This window comes from Molothrus aeneus, chromosome 26 (genome assembly GCF_037042795.1).
Source record: "Molothrus aeneus isolate 106 chromosome 26, BPBGC_Maene_1.0, whole genome shotgun sequence".
Classification (NCBI taxonomy): domain Eukaryota; kingdom Metazoa; phylum Chordata; class Aves; order Passeriformes; family Icteridae; genus Molothrus; species Molothrus aeneus.
In genome coordinates, this window is record NC_089671.1 from 5242966 (window position 1) to 5266883 (window position 23918).

At 40.5% G+C, this 23918-nt stretch overlaps 1 protein-coding gene across 2 annotated transcripts; it reads right to left on the reverse strand.

The window, feature by feature from the left end:
• TOM1L1 (target of myb1 like 1 membrane trafficking protein) lies at positions 1-23549 on the reverse strand. Of its 2 annotated transcripts, none has more exons than XM_066565976.1 (15): positions 23439-23549; positions 23272-23356; positions 21060-21138; positions 14914-15063; positions 14531-14650; positions 12918-13025; positions 12188-12304; positions 9212-9345; positions 6191-6251; positions 4678-4792; positions 3834-3930; positions 3296-3374; positions 2345-2432; positions 2005-2077; positions 1-1089 (listed from the first exon to the last, which is right to left on the reverse strand). In XM_066565976.1, the coding sequence occupies exons 1-15, from the start codon at positions 23494-23496 to the stop codon at positions 1029-1031; spliced, it is 1425 nt and encodes a 474-aa protein (XP_066422073.1). In that variant the 5' UTR covers positions 23497-23549; the 3' UTR covers positions 1-1028. The 2 variants fall into 2 exon arrangements, with proteins under 2 accessions (XP_066422073.1, XP_066422074.1); XM_066565977.1 differs by having other exon boundaries at positions 23443-23513.
• Positions 23550-23918: the final 369 nt, after the last annotated feature.

The following is a 23918-nucleotide window of genomic DNA, read 5'->3' on the forward strand; positions in this document are numbered from 1 at the left end:
TTTACTTCTCAGTAAGCATTTGCTTTTATTTGGAATTTTATGCTATAAAAATTGCAAAAGCAGCTGAGAACTTCTTATCCTTAAACAGTTAACATAAGGAATGTTTAAAATGCAGTTATTTCACAAAAAATTAGCTTATCTGGTATGAATATGAACTAAGTTCTCAAATTTTTTATCAGCTATAAATTCAGAGAACTATACCTGTTAAAGTGCACAGTTTACATTCAGCATTAAAATAGATAAGGCACTTACTAAAAGATAAAACAGTTATTAACAGGATTAAACAATTAAAGTAAATGGGTAACTATTGCTCATCTGCATTGTAGATGATTAATTTTTCCCTCACCAAAAGAATCTCTGCAGGGCAGGAATATTGAAAGAAACAACTGATCCCCCTCCAATATTTACTGCATAAAGAAAAGCAACAACAACACAGGAACAAGCAGGTTTTTTTCCTGTTCTGTTAATTATTGATGACAGCACTTTGCGTCCCAGCTTTGGTTCTTCCCAAGATACTGTGGCTTTTTAGGAAGAAAATAATAAAGGAAAATCTGTATAAGGATGTAGGCAAGTAATGCTGCACATCTTCAGACATCTATTAAGAGGCCAATTTTAGGGAAAAAAAATTATATCTCAAAACACCCTTATAGATTTCTAGGGAGATGAACATAGCAGTGAGGGCAAAAGAGAAACTGGATTCTGCAGTTTCTGTGAATGTGTCTTTTTTTTTACTTGTGCCAGGTGTCAAGTCTTCATACACAGGTGAATTTGGAAGTCACATTTTACAGGCACCCAAAATACTTTAAAATAACCATGCAAGTGACCTTGAAGAACACACAGCTGAACATTTAGGACAAATTGTCAAGGTATGGAGCCAAGTAACTCTTCAACTTGCACACAGCTTAGTACTCCAACACTAATTACTGTGTCAAAATGCAAAACGTCTTCTGTTATTCACTTGGAGTTACAGGAAGCACTGCACAGGACCAGCACTAGAGAGTGTTCAGGAAAGGATTCCACCTCCATGTTCAGTCCATGTTCTTTTTAACTTCTGTCTTCAGCACAACATCAATTTCTTCATAAATAGCTCTGAAAGAGGAGGAGTAGAGTGACTCCTACATCACTTTTCATTTTGACAAATGGCACCAGGGAAATCGTGCCCAAAGTTTACAGTGTAGCTTCCCTTGCAGGATGCCCAGGTCTCCATGGAAACAAAGAGCCAACCCTGGTCTGATTATCTGATTGTACATTTAACAAGGAACCTCTGGATACTGTCACTTTTGTTCAAACAAGTTTGGGAACAGGACTGCAGAACACAAAAGGCAAATTCATCACTGTGCAATTACTGCACTAATTAAAAAAAACAATGGAAGCTTTGTTGAGATTTCCCTATCTCAAAATACAGTGGCTCCTTAGAAATAAGTTTTGTACAGATAGCTCAAACTTTTTTTTTTTTTTGCAATTTAGTGTTAGAAAGGGGAGTTCTGCCATCTGTTAGGTTTTGTATTAGTTTGCTGTCTCATTATTTTGGTCTTCTGGAGAGACACAGCATCCGTTCCCTTTGTAGTTTAAATTAAGGATTTTTTTCATATGCAGTAGAAAAACACTCTTTAAAAAACACAATTGCTATGAACAGGAATTCCTTTGGTTACCTTCTTCCAGAACTACCAGTGCTGAAGTTCAATCAGCTACCTCCAGCAGGTAGGTATATATTTCCTTCACCTTTCTGTATCACTGGATAACATTTTAGTAATTTTGATAGAGCATTACTCTTCCATTTTTACAGATGCCAGTTAATGAGCACGCTATAGTATGTTCCTTAATTGGTTATGCCAGAAATATTTGAAGAAAACATACAAAATGCAGCACACTGTCATTTACATCAATGATGCAGCTGGTCAGTTACCTCAGCCTAAGTAGAGTGGTCTGGTTTTCCTCTCAGAAGAAAAAGCCGTTTTGCCTTTGGTAACAGAATTTTAAAATTCTATTTTAAAAGTTACTTACTCAGTGGGAGCCAAGGGATCGAATTCCATTATCTCATAGTAATGAGGCGACTGTGACTTGTTCTTTGATGTAGCTGTAGAGTAAAGAGAGACAGACACACCCAGATTCAAATGAGAATGAAAAGCAGGATTACTGCATGTGTTTTTGTGTCTTCCCAAAAGTAGCACATTATCTGCTACAGATTCAGCTGCTAAAATGGACAGATATGTAATGGAATCCATGAGCAATATGACTTGATCAATGCTTCCTGCTGTTCCTAGTCACTGACAGCCATTATGTAAAGGCCTTAAGTTCTAACAAGAAAAAGACACATGAAGGAGGTGATTGCAGTATTTATTACCTGCTGGTGATGGTCCATTTGATGACACAGTCTGTCCAGCCTGCAGATTTACTGGGTTCAGAGGCACTGGGCTTAAAAGAGTCGTCAACTAAGGACATCAAGCAAAACAATGCATAAACAGATTGTTCCATGAGGACCGGTTTGACCTAACTTACATAATTGCTGGCTTATCTTTAAACTCTCTGACTACTGCAGGTAAAATTCCAAGGCCAACAGTTAGCAACCCAATTAATCTTCATTCTCCACACAACCTTCAAAGCAACACTTAGTCTTCTATAGCACATGCATATAACTTACTTCTGTGTTACTTGTTCCACCACACAGGTTCAAACATCTGCTTTTATTTGCAGTTTAAAATAAGGACTATGCATGTTTGTTTGGGAGCTGCTTCTCATCTTTTCTATTTCATACTGCCTTCTAACTTTATCTCTAAGTCCCTTCAGGCTCTTTCCATTCCTTCTGTCATGGGTGTTTCTCTGCAGTATGACATTTGCCCTGCACTGTACTTGGGGTTTAAGTGACTTTTTTGTGGGCTTTGTTTTTGTGGGGGGTTTGCGGGTTTCGGGGGTTTTTTGTATGTTTGTTTTTAATATCTTATTTTTGATAGAAAGTACACCAGAGTAACATCATGGCAACAGGAGGAGAGCTCAGCTTGCTTTGCATAGCAACAAATTAAATAATAGAGCAAGAGCTTTCTGCAAATTCCCCTGGGATTGTGCTGGACCCAAGGAAACAGGCTTCCACATTAGGATCTATGGCAGCAAAAGAGGAAAGTTGACCTAGTTACCAAGTAGAATATTCCCTGAGGTATTACCCAGTAGAAAATTCCCTGAGGTATGGAGAAGGGCTACAGAAGAGATCTTTGCATCTCTGCAGTTGGGGTAAATCCAGAAGTTCTCATTTGACAGCTGCCAGACAAGAATGATCATCCCGAACGTTAGTATTACTCACATTGCTATAGATGTTCACATTGCTGTATGTGTGTCCAGCTGGGCTGCTTAAACTATTGCTTTGTGCTTCAGCTGCAAATCTAGGAGAGAGCAATACACTGAATATAAGCAAGAAATGATCAAAACTGTTTATTCTGATTGTTCCAATATTTTTTGGCCGGTCTGTCTTTCCTCTGTGTTACATCTGAGAGCAGCAGCGTGGGCAGATGGACCAGTGTCCCACGCACATGAATTATTAAGACACCTCCCCTGTCTTGAACCCTTTTCCTGACCTGTTTCATGTTTCTCCCTTTCCCTGCCAAAAGTCAGGTACATTTATGTCTATCTATGACAAAACAGTGATGCAGGCAGAAGTGTATTTTGAACCCTCTCAAACAATGTCTAGCCAGAGGGAATTTTCACTTGTTCTACTGAACTAATATGCAAAAGTAGTAAATCTGTGTCCTCAGAGATTCTTATATTCATTAGATGAATTATAGAGCACTAATACCCCTAAGGATCTGTAATCCATTCCCATTCCTTGATAAGAGACTACTCACCGGGACTGATGAGCTTTTGTAGGAGTTGCTGAATCCAGCTGTGGGTAAATTGATGGATGAGACCTAGTTTTATCTTCAGGGTGTGCAGATAGGCCATCTGAAATTCAAAGTGATAATTAATGGTAATTTAAACATTATTATGCAAAAGTAGCTACTTGTACTTTGAACACTAAAAGAGTAAAGTTTTTGTTTGGAAGGCCTATACAGCTCTGAAATGGATTGCTGTTTATCACATGAAAGGCAAAGTTTTAATGACTCTGAAAAGTCTTAGATCCAAGGTATTTATCTCTATATTTAGAACATCAGCAGAGCTCTACATGATAGATACCACTTAAAACTCTTGTTGCTATTTGTAAAGGATTAAAATGGAAATCTAGGGATTTATTCCCAGGGGGACATTCACACCTTTAGCTTTAGTATATGGACTTCCCTAAAGCAGGTAAAGGAGGGGCTTCTGCAAATAGTAATTCAGGGTACCTGAAGCCAAGTCTTTCTAACACTCCTGAAAAAACTCCTGTTTCTTCCTGCCAAGTCTACAGAACAAGCAGCTACCAGAGTGTTTTACAGGCTCATTGCAGTAGAAAACAGAGCATATTCTATTGCTCAAATCTATGTAAAAGGGGAGAAAGATTACTGTAAAAAAATTACAGGAAACCTTACAATATCTTACAATTTTGTTCCTATGAACACATTTCAATTCTCCTTTTAAGAAAATTTAAGAAACATCCTTAAAGTTAAGGAGTATCTTTTTTTTTCTTCCTTACAAGGAACTTCTTGATTCCTCCAGTAACCTCTTGTGGGTTTTAGGGAATCAGAGTGGAAGGGAATTTCCTTCATCACTTACTTCCTGAAGGAGACACTGCAGGGTCCCTTTGCACCACTGCAGACACAGAAGATGGAGAATCTATGGAGAGGCCAAGTAGATCACTTGAGGGAGCAGATGGCTGTTTCCTGTACAGCTTAACATTTGAAAAAGAATAAGTTATGTGGGGTTTTTCCTGGTGTTTTGTTTTTTTTAAGGAATTTGCATTGTTTTTTTAAACTTGCATAGTTTTAAGCAAATCGTTGTTTTCACAAAACATTAACTTTTAAAATCTTAATATTAAAAACTGTTAAGTATAAGAGAAGATCAGGACTCTGTGTGTGTGAAATGTAGCTAATGAAATAAAAGACGCATTTCAGAAAAAAACAATTTCAAAAAATAAAGAAAACCAGTTCTGAAGTAGAAAATAGAAAGGATTCAATTCTATAAAGCCATTCTGAACGTTTAGATACAGGTTTGATATTGATTTTCTGATCAATCCTATACAATTCTTTTCATGCTACTTACTTGTGTTAATGAGATTTGATATGTACTTAGGAGATTGATTTTTTCCAGTCCCTTTTTGGATAGAAAAAAAATCAAAACCACAATAATGTTTCCTAGGACATAGAAAAGAGCTCCCTTCCTTTCTCCTGTGAATGTGTTGGAATTTAAAACATAGCCAGCCAAAGGTTTAATAAAACCACATGCTTGAATCATACAGGTTTGGTAACACCAGATGAAAAATAAATAAATAAAAGATGATGCATTTTAAACTCAGAGTCTGCTTAATAATATAAAAATGCACAGACTGCATCATTTGAATTATTAACTAACCCAACAGTGGATCCATCAATCAAAGCCATCCACCTACATAATCAGAATGTAGTAATGGTGGCTTTTCAAGGAAAACAAGACCATCTTCTACCTTTTTATAATAATTGTCAGCAGTATTTCAGCATTCACAATGCATTTTCATGTTGAGTCCCAGATGACTGCACAATTATGGCTTAGAAGAAGGCAAAACATGTGCAAAACTACTTTGGGCAATATAATTAACAACCATAATTATCAATCAATAAAGGACGGTCATTAAAGATTTGCTACAAGCCATTGTTCACAATTCAGAAAAAGCTTTGACTCAGGAAAAAAAAATCAATAGAAGTGAATTCTCAAAGTGCAGCAGTATTTCAGTCTCTGGATCATTAACAGGAAACAAATGAAAAGAACCTATGGTTTCTCATTTTTCGCATGGCAGATAATTGTGCTTAGCTGGAGAGGCAATAAATCAGCATTTGAATAAATCTGTCTCCCATTTTTCATGCCCAAGCTTCCCTCTTGCATTTGACATTGTTTGCTACTTTAGTTACATGAATTTGCATGAAATTCTGCAACTGAGACTTTAGAAAAATCAGTAAGAGTAGTGTCACTCTGCTGTCTCCTGTACCTCTCAACTAGAGAATAAAATTCTGCATGGATCAGAAGTGTATTTTTGACAAGGAAGAGCAAAAGGAATGTTTGCAGTCCTGCAGTTCAGGAGCTCATCCTTAATTACCTCCTCCCGCTCCCGCTGTATCCTCTGGTTCTCCAGGAAACGAACTCTGTTCCGTGAGAACCTGTTGAAGGTGCAGAGTTAAATGTTCATTCTTACATTCCTGTGCTGTGCTTCAGAAGAATATGAAACCAGTTATAATCAACTTTTGATTCTCAAAAGACTCCAAACAAGCACTCCAGGTGCTGTCTCTGGGGCACTTGGCTTTATGGGCCATCTGACTCCCATTCCAGGCCTGTGGTCCTGGTATCTCCTACAACCAACACCAGCTGGTTTTTTCCTGGCCTCACATTTGGAGACAGCCATCTGCTTGTTCCTAAACAAAACCAAGGCTCCTCTGACAGTGATTTGTTCTCGGAAGAGAACACGTGAACAGTCTCTGTTTCGGCCCGCACGTTCGAAGAATGAGTCGGAGTTCTTCAGTTCTTGGGCTCAGAGTTGTTTATTGTATTTTATCTATAAAAATTTTTCTCCTGCCCTGCCGAGGGCCGTCCAGCAGGACAATTCCAGACACACTGACTGCCCTCAGGGCGGTGTTATTTCTTTATACTACAAACTATGTATTACATGTTTACAATTACTTCCCAATACTGATCACCTATGTTAGACAGTGAGTTTCTACTCTAAACCAATCCAAAAGTACCAATATCACAGCAGAAGATGGAGGTAGAGAAGAAGAAGAAGAAAGGCTGGACATGCCCAAGTCTCTCCATCTTGTTCCCAAAACCCCTATTCTAAAAACCCCCAAATCTACTTTTTCACCTAGTGATAATTTTATTATTACACTGCTTAAACTTCTGTGGCTTTCAGGTCTTCATACAAAGCTGATAATTTGCTCCATGGGTCATAATCAAACCCACAGGTGTTCTGGGCTGTGTGCCAGCGTCTCTGAGCCCCCTGGCAGGGGTCCCAGCAACTCTGGACACCCAAAGGGATGCCCTGAGTTCTGACAGTTTGTCTCTGTTCACACTAGGCAGGTAACTTCCTAGTGTGCCAGAACACTTCCAGCTGAGTCCCAGGAAGCCTTCTGTCCTCAGAGTTCTGGGCATTCCCTCATGTTCTCCCAGGACAACCCACACACCCGTTCTGGCACACAGCCCTTTGCAATAATTTTTTTAAAAAATGGAAACAAACAAACAAAAAAATCCATCTGCATAAATATGTATGTTCTAGGAGTGATAACAGTGCTACTGTGGGTCCAGAGCAGACCCACACAGGTGACACTGAACATCTGGAAGGTCACTGTGTTTCAGCACCAGGAGCCCTGAGTTGCCTGGACAGACATATGGACAGTTTATCCAACTGCATGTGCTATTCAGGGTCACTGTACTAGGGAGGCCCAGAAAAAGAATTCAGATGCATAAAGAAACAGTAAAAAAACCTTTCCAACTGTAGAGCAGAAAGTATTTATCTGAAATCAAGAAAGAACCAAGAAGCTGCAGACACTAGAGGGAGGCACTGTTACACACATGAGCTGTTGGTTGCACAGCTGAGATTGCTCTGGATTTAATTTGGATTCTACATTAATAATCAGAAACAGAAAATGCAGCACAACTCATCCTCCAACAACACGCACAGTGTGAAACAGATGCAGCTCATTAAAATCAGCTGGCACTTTACACACCTCATTGTTCAGAGGGAAATACAAAGAACAAATCTTATGCAACACAAAATTACCCAGATATGTTTTTATACTTATCTACTCTGAAGTGCAATGGATCTGCACTCAGGAAGACCTGTACCATACAAACCATAGCATTACATTACTAGAATACAGTAGTTTTCTGTCAAATTAATAATTCTTTCCATCACTGTATCTTTAGTGAGGAATCTGTTTAATTATATCCACAAACTCCTATTCACAGTTTGAGGTTCCCAGCCTTAACAGTATTCATCACTTGTAACAAAAATGTAAGCCCACATCTGACTTCAGTGGATTTACACGAAAGCTGAATAAAATTCCTTTTTTGCTTATTAAAAGGAAAAACCTCCTAAAGGAAGTGATCACACAGTTCTTTCAAGACAGCTGCTGTAAAATCCACCAACACTACAGTAAACAAGATTAAAGAATAAATGAAAACTTAACATTGTCATGATTAGGCCCAAAGTTTATTCCTGACACTTGAAAGAATTACTGATATTTTAAGTGCAGCACTCAGAACAGGATTAAAAAGAAAAGATGACTAAATTATACAAATTTGCTAAATTTAATACAAAACAATTGCACTTGATGCATAATGATTCCTAGAACACTCTTTAGCCATGGAAGAGATCAGCTTCTTAATATGGAAGAATATCTCCTATTAAATCAGAACACTCTCCATAAGTATACTCATATTATATTTTGGGGAGCAACACTGGAATTTTAAGTTGAAAACTAATTTCAGTTTTGCCAGCATCCAGTCATGCTACCAGCGCCATTAACAGACAAATACCCAGGATGTCAACAGGAGTACTGCTGTGCTTTCATGTGTGAAAGACAGAAACATTTTCTCTAAGACAAGCAGAATACTATGTTTCAATCCAGCTAAGAACAGCAAGCAACTCTCCTAAGTATGCAATGAGGCAGAAGGCTGCTCTATGGCCAATTCCCGCAGTAAAGGTGTCAAAACCGTTTAGGAAGGAGGACAAGTATTCTTTTCTGGAAGCACAGACACTTAACAGAGATAAGCACCAGCACCAAAGGATTTGAAGCAGTTGCTGACAAATTCACTGGACTGTGCCAAAAAGGGATGTCAAATTCCAAATTATTTTTGTGTGCCTCCATCTGATTTCCTGCCTATGCTGTTAACTCGCTTTACACCACTCTAATGTTTCCTAACTACTTTCCAGAACCATTTCTGAGGTGTTTAGAAGGCAGGAAATACATAATTGTCTCTTTTTACAATCATATTTCTTTTCTGAATTTTAGGATAAAATCTGTCTCCATGGGGAGGATCAACAATAGGCATAGGGAGCATCTCTCCAATAAGTGCATTTATTCAGGTAGGATTCCAAATGTGAGGAGAGAGGTCCTGCACTTACCTTTCATGTCCCAGGAGGACATTATTCAGATCTTCATTTACTTGTATTAGCTCAACAATTACATCTTCATTCTCCACTGTCACCAACAATTCCATGATCCTCTCCTGCATCATCCGACAGGTCTTGTACAATTTCTGCCCAAGGCAAGGGAAGGAAAAAAATTAAAAATTGTGACTGTGGTCTCTCAGTGTGTTGGTTCTGGAGATGAATGATAAGACACTCAAGCACTGTAGAATCACAGGTAACATTCCTTAATTTACACAAACCACACAGGTACCAACAACTGCAAATGGAACAATATCCGTGTCCTTGATCTCTGCAATGCAGGGTCACAACTCCCAGCACCACATCACTCCTACACAATCTCTACCTCTCAACACACCTTCATTTCTAAAGATATATGTGTCTCTAAAGCGTACATTACAAATTGCAAAATAACAGAGGCTCCCTTCTTGTTGAAGCTGATTAAACTCAGCAGGATACTTGGACATAATCCTGTTCAATGTCTGCTTGAAGAAAAGACAATATTAGTCTAAAGGTCAGAAGTGCTCCGTGACAATCTCAAGCTCCAACTATTCGTTTAAGTGGGAAGTCTGGATAAACTTAATCTATAGATTTTTGAGAAAGTAACACAAACCTTAGAGAATCAGCAGATAGGAGAATTATGAGAGTTTATTAAGCAGAATTTTGCATTATTGCCTGGTGAAGTGGAAGACAGTCTGTTTATATTACTCCCCTCTGCAAACTTTGCATGTTCAAAGAAACAAATTCTTTAGCAACAGGAACTTTTACTCAGCCAACATTTTTTCTCCTTCATGCAACATTGGCAAATGCAGGCTGGCTCAGCTTAAAGAAACAAAAAAAAAAGAGGGGGGAAATGACTCTCTTTGCACACTACTATTCAGAAATTGCTTTGATATTATAAGTGATCTGATTTTTCCTCAAAAAAATACAATACTTCATGTAAATAAATTATTTATTTAAAAAGAAATTTGCACCCCTTCGCTAAATCTGTATTCAGGATTGCAGAGTGCTCTACTTTTCAGTACTGTAGCTTCACAGCCCAGGATAAAACACACAAAACTGTGTTCACCCTAATGTCTGTAATTACATTTAAAATCTCCCCAACTGCACACCTTACTATGTGATCCACATTTAAAAAATGTGTATTTCTAAGGACTCCATTACACAAGCAGACTGGCAAGTTTCAATACTCAACAGACAAGGAAACTGAGATACTAATTTCAGGCATGGATTTGTCTGAAAACTGGAGTTTTACAATGATGGAGTAACAGCTGGAATAACAGTCACCAGTAATTCCAATACATTTTTGCTAATTTTTACCAGCTGCTAATCTGGACCCAAATTCCTGCACATCCATCCACTATTTGTTCATTATGTCTATTCACCATCCAGTACAAAAGTTTGTTACTCTTCTTGGCTGATCTTGAACTATTCTTTAACTACAGTTATTTATTGGCCAGCACATTATTTCCAGTGAAATATGATATCTTAAGTCTTGTCCAAAAGAGGGTGGGGAAAGAGAGGAGCCTGACCACTAATGACTATAAAGAACTGTAAACACTGATCAAGTTCACCTTGTTACAGTTTTTATTGAGGGACTCCAGATAATCTGAAGTACTAAAATCAATGTCTCCAACTCACTCAAAGTCTAAACAAGCAGCTGTTTTAATAAAGGATTTTGTTCTGTGACAACAGAAGTCCAATCCAAGCATTCCAGGTAGTGCCACAAACAAAAAGAGAACATTAAGCATTGTTCAAGGAATAGGCTGGCTGTGCCTGATGTTTTACACCACTCCTTGCACAGACGAAAAAGAACAGAAAGAACAACAGTGAAAGGAATGAGTTTTCATTCACTCTCCTACATATGGAAACTCCACACCCTGTCCTCAACCTTTTGCCAACACTTTTATTACTGGGAGTGTCAGTAAGAATCCACTGGTTTACTGTGGGCAGCTCAATCTGTGCACCCACATATGAAGTGTCATGGCAGGAGACAGGAAATAAAAGACAAACTTTTTCTGTTTCCCAACCTTTTCAGGGATTGGACAGAGATGGTCAAGAATAATATATCAATGTATTCTCAACAGCACCCAGTAAGGGTTCATTGCACAGGAGAATTTCTACACTGGGGAGGAGAAGCACACAAGGCTTGCAAAAATTAGATCAGTTCTTCAAAACACTTAATGCTGCAAAACTGTCAAAATGCTTCCTCATTGTAGCAGTTTGGAGGTAAGGTTAGAAACAGAAGGATGTAGTAAAAGCTTTTTAAGTTCTCAGAGACAACGTGAAACCGAAAAGCTTCCATTAACATAGGTCACTATTGCAATGATGAAGTAATACTGTACTTTTAATTTCTGAACTGGAAAACACAGCATAAGCACATAATATCACAGAAAGGGCATGTACAGGTTCACTGTCACATCACTGGACTATTGCAATACACCTCCTTCAGGCTACACTTACAGAGCACATGAATTCCTCTGTGGCACAGCAAGTTCCCAGTCTTTGAGGTCACACACATAAAGCCAATGCTTCATATTCTTCACTGGCCCTCAGTCTGCCCCTAAGGGACTGGTGATAACAAAGAGAGCTCTGCAAACTCCAGGATGGATATGAGAGTGACACTGTGTCATCATCTATTCTCCAGCTGGAATGTTCTCGGGGCTGTTTGACAGAACATGCTCAACAGAGAACGCTCCATTATGAAATTCTTTTGCCATTGGAATTCCCTAGAGCTTAAATTTGCATTGCCAGCTGTATTGTCCTTTCCTGACTATCAAGATGTCAAAGGGAAGGTGAAGAAGATGAAAGAAAGCTGAGCAAAATGAGAGATAGAAACCTGTTGTAGGGTTCCATCTGTCAATCTGAATTCAGATGTTAAAAGACAAGATATAACAATTTAAAAAGCAACTATAACCAAACCAATACCCCCATCAATGAATTATCATGTACCTGTAAAAGATTCATATCATCTGGATTTTCAGAGCCAGGAACATTTTCTTTCAATATTGATGACATGACTCTCACATTCATTTTTGCCATATCCAGCTCACTGTACAGTTTCCCAATCTGTTGGAATTCAACAGGAGAATATTGTGTAGGTGAACAGAGCAAGCAGAATAATTTTTACCTCTAATACACACTTTCTTTCCCATTAGGTATAATATGCATTGCTATTATTATTATTATTATTATTATTATTATTATTAAGCATTATTTTACTCTGGTAACACAACATGGAAATGAATAGAATTAGTTCAGCTTTTAAATGTGCACTCAAACTAAGATCCAAGCCTGATAGCACTACTTGTTTTTCTTACAGTTAATCCCTTTTACTGATGTCCCTGTTCCTCCTTTTAGTTCCATACAGGGCAAGCAGGCATGCAAGAGAACTGTCCTTTCCTTCCTGCTTTTTATAATAACCTCTTCACACAAGCCTTATGTGAAACAAATTTGGCTTTCACGCTTATCTCTGAACAAGCTTTTATCAATTTGCATAAGGGCACTGTAAGATGTAATTAGATATCCACACAGTCGAGTAGTAACTCCACAAACCCAACAGAAACCCAGAGCTACACTCTGTGCACTGAGGGTCCCTGCAGGGGCACCCAGGCTGCTCAAGCCACACATTCACAGCACATTCCAGGTGGACCCACCCTCCCCTAAACCTGTAGTGCTGCACCTGCTCCGGAGTCAACAACAACGTTGGGCCTGTGGGAAGAGGCAGGAAGGAACGTTTGGCAGGACTGGCAGAGGATGGGGATGACTTTGCACAAGGCCAGGGTGAAATCTGTGAAAACACAAAAAAAACCAGAGCTTGGGTTTAACAAAACTGCAGCAGGCATCCTGCTGAGAGAGGAACATCTCTCAGACTACACAACTGGCCAGGAGCTTCCTCATCATCAGTGCTCTCAGGGAATTTGTTGAGCAAGTCCTATTTAAAAAAAATAAATCTAATGGCTATTTTGTAATGAAATGAGGCTTGGAAATCAAATATTTTTAGAAAGGGTTTGCAAATAAGTACCGTCACAGGATGAAGTGGGAATGGCTTAAGAACAGGCTAGCAAGGAATAATTAAGCCATCTAAGAGCAAAGAGTCTTTCCCAGAGTGCCACTGCAATTTTGCAATGAAGGACAATTTGGAATGTGATCACACTTGGAAGCAGTAGAAAGGCTGGAGGGCCAAGTCTGGGTCTCTGCAGAAGGTAAAATACAAAAGTCTCCTGGACTGAAAAGCAGAAACAGCCTGAGAGAGCTTCACCGGCATTGCATCTGAACTGACTAATAAAAAAAATCCAGCCTGCACTATACACTACAAACCCTTCACTTCCTGGAGACTAAGGTAAAAACTGTGTTCAGGTCTGCTAAGACAAACAGAAGGTTTGCCACTGATTTTTACTGGCAAGTACATGAGGTAGACAAAGTAATCTCTAATGAACTAGGTGAGGGAAAAAATTAGTATTTATTGAGAGCATTCTTCACACAGCTAGTTCCAACAACCTTTAAATACATAAGCTTTTGTGTACTCCACTATTCAACCAGAAGATCAAACTCAGGATAAATCTGAATTATTCCTGTCTGCACTGATTATAGACATAAAATTCTGTAATTGCAAGATTCCACACAGTGATGGATGGCTTTCACACTGCCCAAAGTTCTTGTGAAAATTCTTCTTTAAGAAAAAAAAGAAATCTAGAAAGAATGGCATTAAACCATGTACTGTATTTCCAGCTGCTGCACAATGTTCAAACCATACTTATATTTAATGTCCTAAATGCCACACAATACTACCTATGACAGAGGCTTAAATAACACTTACTGTGCAAAGCTGGAGAGATATGCAGACAATAATATTTTCTTATAGATTTCTACATCTCTCCATTTAATCTTAAAGATAGATGATGTTCATATTCTCAACAGTATATGTTTTTGTAAAAACCTTACTCATTTTTGTTGAGGCTTTCAGAAGCTGACAAGTATGGAGCACTAAGCACTCATTTATTTTGAAGTAAACAGCATGCACAGATCTTTTAAAGTCTCAAGACAGAGATGCTTCATTTCTGAGAACATATCCATGAATCTGTACTTGAAAATGAAATAAACTACTATATAGCTCAGGTTTCTTCATTGTTATCTTAGCTGTTATAACTGAAACTGATTCCTGCACATGTGCTTAAGTAATTTGGTCATATTCTGCCCTGAAGCATTTAAATAAAAAAACCCAGATCAAACATGCCTTCTGTGTCCCATAAAATTAACACATCTCATTTCTGAAATGTCCTTGTGTATCCTCACCTTAGATCCACCACTGCTAGTGTCAGAGGATGGAAATTCCACGCCTTTCTTCAGCAATTCCAGGTAAACTTCTTTTACTTCACTCACATCCACCATCCCTTGAAAACCTCGTGCCCAAACCTGGTTTTGAAATATCAGGGACAGTAACAGTCACAGAAATGGTCAGTCAGTGGGTCAGGAAAATGCTTTTAAAATGTATGGTCCTAAAGGCAGGTCATTCCCTTCTTCCACTTTGGATAACTCCATTCAGTGCAACAGGAACCACAACAGCTCCAGAGTTAAGGTGCTTTCAAAAGAGGTTCGCAGGATTTAAACAGGTTGCACAATTAAACATTTGCCACATGGCAGACACTGTGAACACTCACAGTTTACTCCAGACTCACCATGATAAAGGTCAGGATTTTCTCTTGCATATCAATGGGCAGGTTGTATCTTGGGTTTAGCAGTTTCACCAGCTTGTCTTTGCAGAAATCCTTCTTCACAACTAAAGACTGGAATCTTGGGCCACAGTTCTCCACACACATCTCAAGCAGCTGCACACACAAAAACCCTTTGATTATAATAGGGGGGAATAGGGGGGGAAAATCCCACAACTTGACAGCTTTTTTTTTTTTTTTTTTTAATTTGTTTCAAGTAGTTATAGGGAAGAGTAGGAATGGATATGAACAGATAACTGCTCACTAGAATGCCTGATGAGGTCACTTCAGGGAAACAGGAGCTCCCTGTGTGCTCTGTTATACCTGCACAGTCCAAAGGAGCTGTGCCAGCCACAGTGACACTGTTTTTAACAGAGAAGCATGGTCACCCTTGTTTCTATGTCACAGCACTTACTGAACATATGGTACCTTAACAGCTGGAAATCTGCCCATATCTTAAAAAAATCACTTGCACAGGTTCAGCAATAGAATTAATTCACTGCCTAGCACATAGGTACCCTGGTCTGACAGATTCTGAAGAGCTCTGCAAGAGAAGAAAATCAGATTGCTAAATGCCTGTCCTTTGATCTGCCCTGTAAGTGAGAGACTAATGATAAAAGAGAAAAGAACAAATTCACCAACTTGGAGCACAATTTCTCCATGTGTTTCAAAGGTCACACTAATTTAAAACAGATGAGCTGAAATGTTCCAATTCTCAGATTCATCTTCATGAGGGAAGTCTACTTCCAAAAACATGCTTCAAATGCTTAGAGCAGGATCCCTGCAAGCACTGTGCCTGCCCTATCAAGCACAGCAGGATGTGGTAATGACATAATACTTCTCCCTTGTACATCTGGAGGTGGTTGATTACAATTCTCATTTTGCAGAAGAGATGTCAAAAACTGCCATTACATCCCAGTCACCTGGGACTTGACAGGAAACTGGGATCAATCAGATCAGGCGCAGAATCACGAATAGAATTCATCTTGCCTGGCCCAAATCTAAAGATGGACGATGACTCACACAGGGATTGTCACTCCTGTGCTTCTGTCTCTTCAATTGAAGCTTCATTTTCCCTCCCAAAGGAAGAGGGAAGATAGGAAGGTGAAAGCAAAGGGCTGACATTAACAAAAGGCTGCAAAATTTCATGGGTTTTGAGACAAAATTTCCCCTGAATCATGTCACAGACAGAATGTATTCTCAAAAGGATACATGTATTTAAAGGGATGATATGGTGATCTTGATAAAAGTAGGTTAAGTATACTTTCCTATTCAGAGCAGACTACATTTGACTAAGTGAAATCATTTTATTAACTCATTTTTTAGCCTCAAGACTCAGGGATTTTTTTCCCACTGTGATCGGGAACTTACAGGACAACAGGTTGAAGACCAGAAGAAAATATATTGCCAAAATGAAAACAGGGTAGAACAAAGAGACACTGACAGACTGCTGTGCAAAAAGCTAACATAAAGATAATTACAAAAAAATCTTGGCTCAAAACATTACTTTTCATAGAGAGTACATGAAACATATGCTAATATGCCAAGTCATTTGCCTGTGCAGTACTTCAAAGATGCTTTGTGTAAAATATTTTCAACCCAGTGCATGGGAAACTTGTTATATTACTCCCTATTATTAATTCCCTACTTAGGGGACTGAGTATTTATCCACTGAATGAAAGTACTGAACTAATGGTCTGGATCCTCCACTCAATTATGCCAGCCCAGCCCACTCACTCAGGGAAAAACTAAGCTGGTATAAGAAAAAGAAGAATTTGACTCAATTATTTTTAACTGGACTATTCATGAACAAGCCACTTTCATGCTAATAACACCTTTCATTAGAATTTCAATATGGGTATTTATGGTGCAAATAGGACTCTGGTGCAAACAGGATTCCACTTCCACCGGAAAGAACAGATCCAAGGTGGCCAAGCCAACCACTGCTCCACACAGCTCAATGGAAACTCAACAGAAACACGTTTTAATAACAAAACTGGCAAATTAACTTCAATCAAACCATTAAACTTCCTGTCAATGGCAAACAGGATGTGAGAAGTGCTGGAATTGACAGAGCTGGTATGTTCCAGGATAACTGATCCCAGAGATCTGCACTCAGCAAAAGATGCAAACTGTGTAATCCAAGGCTTCTAGTTTACAGGACTGAACCACAAAACTAAAATGATAAAAGGAATCTACAAAGAGGTGAAGCTAAACTGTGAAGCAGAAACAAAAAATGGGAGAAGTTGGTGAGCATAGCAGAAGGTCAGCTATGTTCCTTATCAACAGAGACCTCACTCAGATTTCAAGGCTCACTGCACATCTAAAGCAGCCAGGTTTGATCCATAAAGCTGAGCAATGGGTGCAGCTTGTGAGGGACACTTCTCAGACCCAAGGTGGCTGCAAGAATACCCAGATGAACAGCTTGCTTCTTCACATTTCTGACTCAAGGGGAACAAGCCATTAATCCGTTTCCAGGATTACACTCCACTGAACACATCCTGATGCCTGCCCAGCTGAGGTTTGGAACTGCAATATGCTCTTTCCAAGGCCAGCATTTAAACCAAACCGGTATGAGCAGCTCTTTCAGCTGCCACTCACCAATTACAGTGCAGGGGCTGAGTACACTTAATCAAGGTTCAGCATTTCAAAAACACTGAATTTTCAGAAGTGTTGAATTTTTCAGATTTCACATTTCAAACACTGAGATTTGGATTTCTTTTGCTCCCACCTGATGTCCTCTTCTTTTCTTCTTTGTCAGCATATACCATAAAGTATAATAAAATAGAGTAGTACTCTTTTAATTTAGGAGCTGTAGAACTTCCTCATGCTTTTGTTTTTTAGATCCTCTGCTTTGTAGAATGTTAATTTAATGAACTAAAATCTGAAGGCCACATGTGCCATGGTAATTTTTTTCTGCATCAAAAAAATTACACACGATTAAAAGGATAAGTGGAAATATTCTTAGGAAAAAATACCTGTCAAAATTTAATTCTAGGCAATTATAGAATGGCTTATGCTGGAAGGGACCTTCAAGGCCAACTAATTCCAATTCCCCTGCCATTCACTAGATCAGGTTGCCGAGAGCCCCATCCAACCTGGACTTGAACATTTCCAGGGATGGGGCGCATCCACAATTTCTGTGGAAAAATGACTTCCTTTAAAATATTTTCCAACAATATAATACAAAGGTGAAACAGTAATTTAATCTTAAATTTCTGCCCACTGCTTTGAATGCAGGAGTGAGAGGGACACATTGAATAAACAATTTCCCCATGTGATGTTCAGCTCCTGAGACCTTACAGGGATCAGAATTGGGGCGCTGCAGCAAATGCTTTACAAAACCAAGGGAGCTCTGTGTAGGTGACTGAACAGCTGTCTCAGTACTCATTACATAAACAGAATTTATGTACCTAAAGTCTACCAGCAATAAAAAGTCAAGTAACACACACACAGTCTGTTGGATTCCTGCCTGAAAGTTCTAATCCTCTTCACTCTGATTGCACAACCTCCAGTGCCAGCCCCGATCTCTCGGTGTTATCAAAGACTGGGCATGAGGCAACTCCATGGCCTGACATAAACACCTCCATCCACGTGACTTCACAGGAACTTCAGCAGCTCAGAGCACCTGAAGCCAAGCCATAGCCAGCACATTATCCAGCTGGCACTCAGCCTTCTTCCTCCAAGTAAATAAAGCATCATCCAAGAGTGAGGAGGAGGAACACACTGTTGAGATTTAACACATTCCAGTAACAAAATCAGGGCTAACACGCGCAGTTGAGCTGCTTCCATGGAGATTTCCACACTCCACTCAGCGTGCATTCTCTGGGAATGAGCTCCTTAAGCAGCTTCATTAGAAATATTAAATTCAAGGGTGTCAAGGTTGAATAGTTAGAAGTGGATCAAAGTGCACTTCTAAGAAATGTGATTTGCAGACACTTAGTTTTATATAATGTAGGTAGGAGAGACAATCTGATGTAGAGTCTCAAAAGCTAGAGGACCACACTTATTGTAAGAAATACAGGCACTAACAGTTCACCCAAAAAGAACCCTTATTTTTGCAAAACTCTGTGAGGAAAACAATTTTTAAGAGATGAGAGTTGCACAGGAAGGGAACAGCTTGTGTTTCAGTGATTGAAAATTATTTCTTTTTTTCCATTTGCAATTAATTGCTGTTGTCATCTAAGCATTTCAAAATGGAAAACAGGAACAATTTCATTAAGGCAATTAAGAAGATAAAACCAGAAGATACAGCACATAGGAAGAGTGATGTGGGAAATGTAAAAGCTACACATGGCTAGCAATGAGGTCATCAAAGGAAAAGCTTTTACACATGCTAAAATGATGTCAGTACTGGTAAAAAAACAGCAGTACTGGTAAAAAAAAAAGAAAAAGGAAAAAAGCCAGAGGCACAGGGAGAGACAAAGTATAAAAGATCTTATGCAAGAACTAAAACTAGAAAGAGAGAGAGTTAGAAGAAAGTCTGAAACTTATTTAAATGTAAAAAAATAAGGAAAAAAGATTAAAAAATACAGGGATAAGAACTCCGCAAACAGAAAACAGCAGCTGGGCCAAGAGAATGTGACTGCCTGGCAGTCAAGTTACAGGTGTGCATGGTAGAGGGTGAGGACAGAGAAAGGGGCTGGAACAGAACAGGAATTGCACTCCCAGCTGAACTTGCTGCATGCTCTGTCTGCAATACAATGAGCTCCCAGGTCAGTGTGATAAAGTTCTTCCTTGGATAGACCTGGATCAAGATCCTTCTCCCACTTTTACATACTCAAAAGCTAAGCTATAGTGTCACCTTGGGTATATCTGCACAGTAAATACTCAAGGAACAGCTCCCAAACCTAAATCCTGGGTTATCAGCAGAGACTGTGTCAGATAGTCACAACAGGACCTCGCTGCACAAGGGCTGCAGGAGACAGACCTGATACAGGGATGGCAGGTACAGTGGAAAGCCAGTGTCCCATTATGCAAACACACAGAACACACAAAAATGTGACTCATGAGACAGTGGAGGAGGAAGCCAAGGAAGAAGTGTGGAAACAGAGTGAGCTAGAGGTCTATATTGACATGTTTAACAATTATCTGCATCTCTAACTTGTCAGGAGACACTTGGGCAATTGCTAAGCGACCTACAATTTGGCCCTATCCATCACCCATCTTCTTTAATCACTTCTCAGCACATCTTGGTATAGACTATGATTTTGCACAACAAATACCAAACCTATGAGTAATAGTACTCAAAGTGATGCAGATGGGCCTCTAAAACCTCAAAAAAGGAAATGGTGAAGAAAATACTTTTAACCAATTAACAAAAAACTAAAATCTTCAAGAACCTAAAATACAAAAGGTATTACTCTTGTCACAGTAGCACGACTGGTAGTCAAGAGTAATTCAAGTCAAAAACTCAGGACTTAGGAGAGTATTAGAACTTCCTGCATTAACATACTCCAGTAAATCTTAAATTGACTGAAATCACAACAGCTCCCCAAACCCTGGGGCAGTTCAGGAACACTGTCAGATTCTAGAGGCCACATGTCAAGCGAGGATATTCCCAGACACTCCGACCTTTAGCCATAAAGTCTGAATTTCACACAGCTCACTCTGCCTCTTGCTCCCTTACTTAACTCACCGTAGTTACCTTTTCCTTCAAGTTTATCATTTATATGTGATAACATTTCCTTTTACCAAGCATGTATCACACATTCCACCAGTGCTGCACACTGTGCTTAGTCTGACTAAGATCAGCACCACAAGGTGAGTAATAGAATGGTCAAATGTAGCTTTTATGTAATATCCTAACCTCTATGTCTTTCACAAACAGGTGGGGCTCTCACAGGACAGTCACTGGAGCAAATAAGAACTATCCTACTTTTACACAGAACAAGTTAGCTCCCTATCCACCTCGCCACCAGAATTTGCATCATCCAGGAGTCCATGGAATGCCAACAAACCATCTGATCTGCACTGTGGCAGTGCTGTACACACAAACAACAAAGACTGAAAACATCCTGGAGAGTTGTGTCAGGGATAATTTGCATGCCACCTTATCGTTTAGACTGTTTGCCTTCTTAGTGTCTAATTAATATAAATATAGCTGTACTTACAGACAAGGTAAGCCTGATCTCCTTGTGGTTACAGTTTTTTGAAAGCTTCTTCTTCAGTGCTTTAACTGCATCTTTAGGCCTGTGACAAAAAATGAAAGAGAAGAAGTTACCAGTGAAGTTTTCTAGTTCATAACTTCATCCAAGAACCAAAAATACCAGCCTGAGATACAGGACCAAATCCACCCCTGTGCTTACACCCACATAAAACCAGAGCAATTGCCCCATTGATTTCAGCAAAATCTCTTCAGCACTGAAGTAGAGCAACAGAGCAGTGAATCTGCTGCAGACTGTGCATTACTCCAGAGACTTGTGCAGAGATAAAGTTTTGCTCTGCAAAGTCTGCTCCAAAATGATATTTTTCCACTGTTGTAGAATAGAATTACATATCTAGCTTTTATTGCCACGAAAGGAAATATCAACTGCCAGATGTATCAAGAGTTGACTGGCAGTTTTCATGTATGATGCAATTAGAATATATTCTCCTGGGAGTGCTGTCAGGAGTAGGGGTGTCACGGATAACTTCCAATCTTATAATTGCAGGATGCACTTAACTCATCTGAGTAACTACCAGGGATGCATGGACAACCCACTCCAGCCAAGAGATAGGGGCATTTCTAACCCAGCCATTTTCATTTCTATATATATACCCCATATCTTCTAACTATCTGTGTAGGGGGAAAAGGGTGGAAGATGGTATCGAGGTTATCACACGTGGGAAGCAATTTTGCCTCATTAATATGGACTACCTATAGTGTACAATTATTAGGGCCAGCCCAACACTCATGATCAACATAAACAAGATGTCCTAACATCTCTTTAGGATCTCTCTAGAATCTAAGATGGAGCAATAGGCCCAAATACAATGTTTCACTTAAAAAAACCAAAGAAATCTTTGTTAAAAACATTTCAAAGTCAATGAAATTAGCTGGGTGTTTACCATTACTGCATCTCTTTGTTTGAAGTGCTATACTTCGTGAGAAAAAACAAAAAAAAAATAGGAGACATTTCTCTATTTTTCTTAATCATATGTCATACCCAGGCATATCAGTAGAGCATCAAGTGACAGATGGCACAGGAGTGGAGAAGTTTCCCTTTTAGAGAGCTGTTCCACAAACCCACTCCTATTTGCTTCCCCCACTGAAGCATCTGGAAATGCTCTGGTCAGGAGCTGGATATTGCATTAAAATAACAATTTGCCTAATTAGATGCAGCAGTTCTGCTGCTCCTACTATTCTGTTACAGACTGTGACTAGTAGTAGCTGCCTAGGAGGAAGTTACAAGGAGCTCGCTCCTCTGCAAGCTTAAGCTGTGCACAAAAGGAAACAGTTTATTAAAAAAAAAAGGCTCTGTTGCATGGAAACTTTACATAAAAACTAACACTGAGGGTCAAAGTGTGCTGTTGCTTATGGCAATAACTAGAAGGAAGTCATTATTACTGACATTCCAAGTACTAAGAACCACGGGTGAGTGCATGGAATCCAAAACAAGGAGTGGAGAGAAAAGTTGATACAGTAAAAAAGACACCTGTGCAGAAAGTAAGCCATACCTCATTGTTCTGGAAAAAACTCTTTAGCTAGTATTAAAATATGCCACTACTAGAATGAGTTCTCAGAATGCAATGCTGAAGCAGATCTTACATGAGAACAAGTTTCCTTTTTTCTGCTTTTACAGGTGGAAACAAGGAAGTTCAGAGCAGCAAGTGGCTGAGCGAACCTGGATGTGGCTGTCCGGTGCAAGAGACCAGCTCAGTTCTGGGAGCACACCTGGATGGGATGGATCCCACTGCACAGGATCCCAGCCCGCGCTTCACCCCGGCTGCGGCACAGCCTGGCAGAGACACTGCACGGTGGGGAGCTCGAAGGCAAAAGCCAAGAGTTTTAAATATTGTTGTAGGCACCCAAGTGCTCAAAGCCTTTTTCCAGGTGGGTTTGCAGAGCACAGGGGTAGCCCTTCAGCCTGACGAGCAGATAAGATACCTTTGCCACCACCTTTCTCTACCGTGTGTCTATGGGGAAGAACCTCCGAGCCTAATCCATAAAAGCCCCGATGGGGTAAAGCTTTTCCCTGGGAACCAAAGCTACGTGCTCCCTGCGCTATTTCGTTTCGGGTCACTTCACATCAGCGTCCTACGCCGGCTGCTCGATGTCGCCCTGCCCTCGAGAGACGCCGGTGCCGCCTCCGCACCCCGCAGCCCCCCGGCCCGCTCGCTCACCCCTCCTCCGTGGCGTTGATCACGTCGCAGATGTGCATGAACTGTCCCCACTCCTCCGTCTGCAGCGACCCGAGCGTCGCCCGCTCTGAAAGGCCAAGGGGAGCCGAGGGTCAGCGCCCGGCGGGGACAGAGGGGGCGGCGCGGGGGCACCGCTGGACGCGACTCACCGACCAGGCTGCCCACGGCGGTGCCGAACGGGTCCCTCGGAGCCTTCCCGAAAGCCATGGCCGCTGCCGGCAGCGTCCCGCGGGCTCTGCGGAGCGGAGCCCCGGCCCCGCCGCCGGATCCGGCCGCTCCCTCCCGCCCCGCCGGGCGCTCCCTTCCTGCGCTCGGGCGGGGCCGCCTCCAGGTGCTGCCGCGGCCCCTCCAACCTGATCCCGGCACGGCACCGCCCCGCCCCGCGGGGTCGGGTCCCACCCGGGCTCCCCTGGGACAGGGCTCCCACCCGGGCATCCCCTAGCAGAGGGCTCTCTCCGACTCCCGCCAGGCAAAGATTTTCCTTGGGAACCGAAGCCGTCTTTCGGGTCGCTTCACATCAGCACCTTATACCGGTTGCTCGATGTCACCCGCCCTGGGGCGACGCCGGTGCCACCTCCGCGCCCCTCACCCCGGCCCGGACCTAAAGCACCCCCTGGCCTCACACAGCC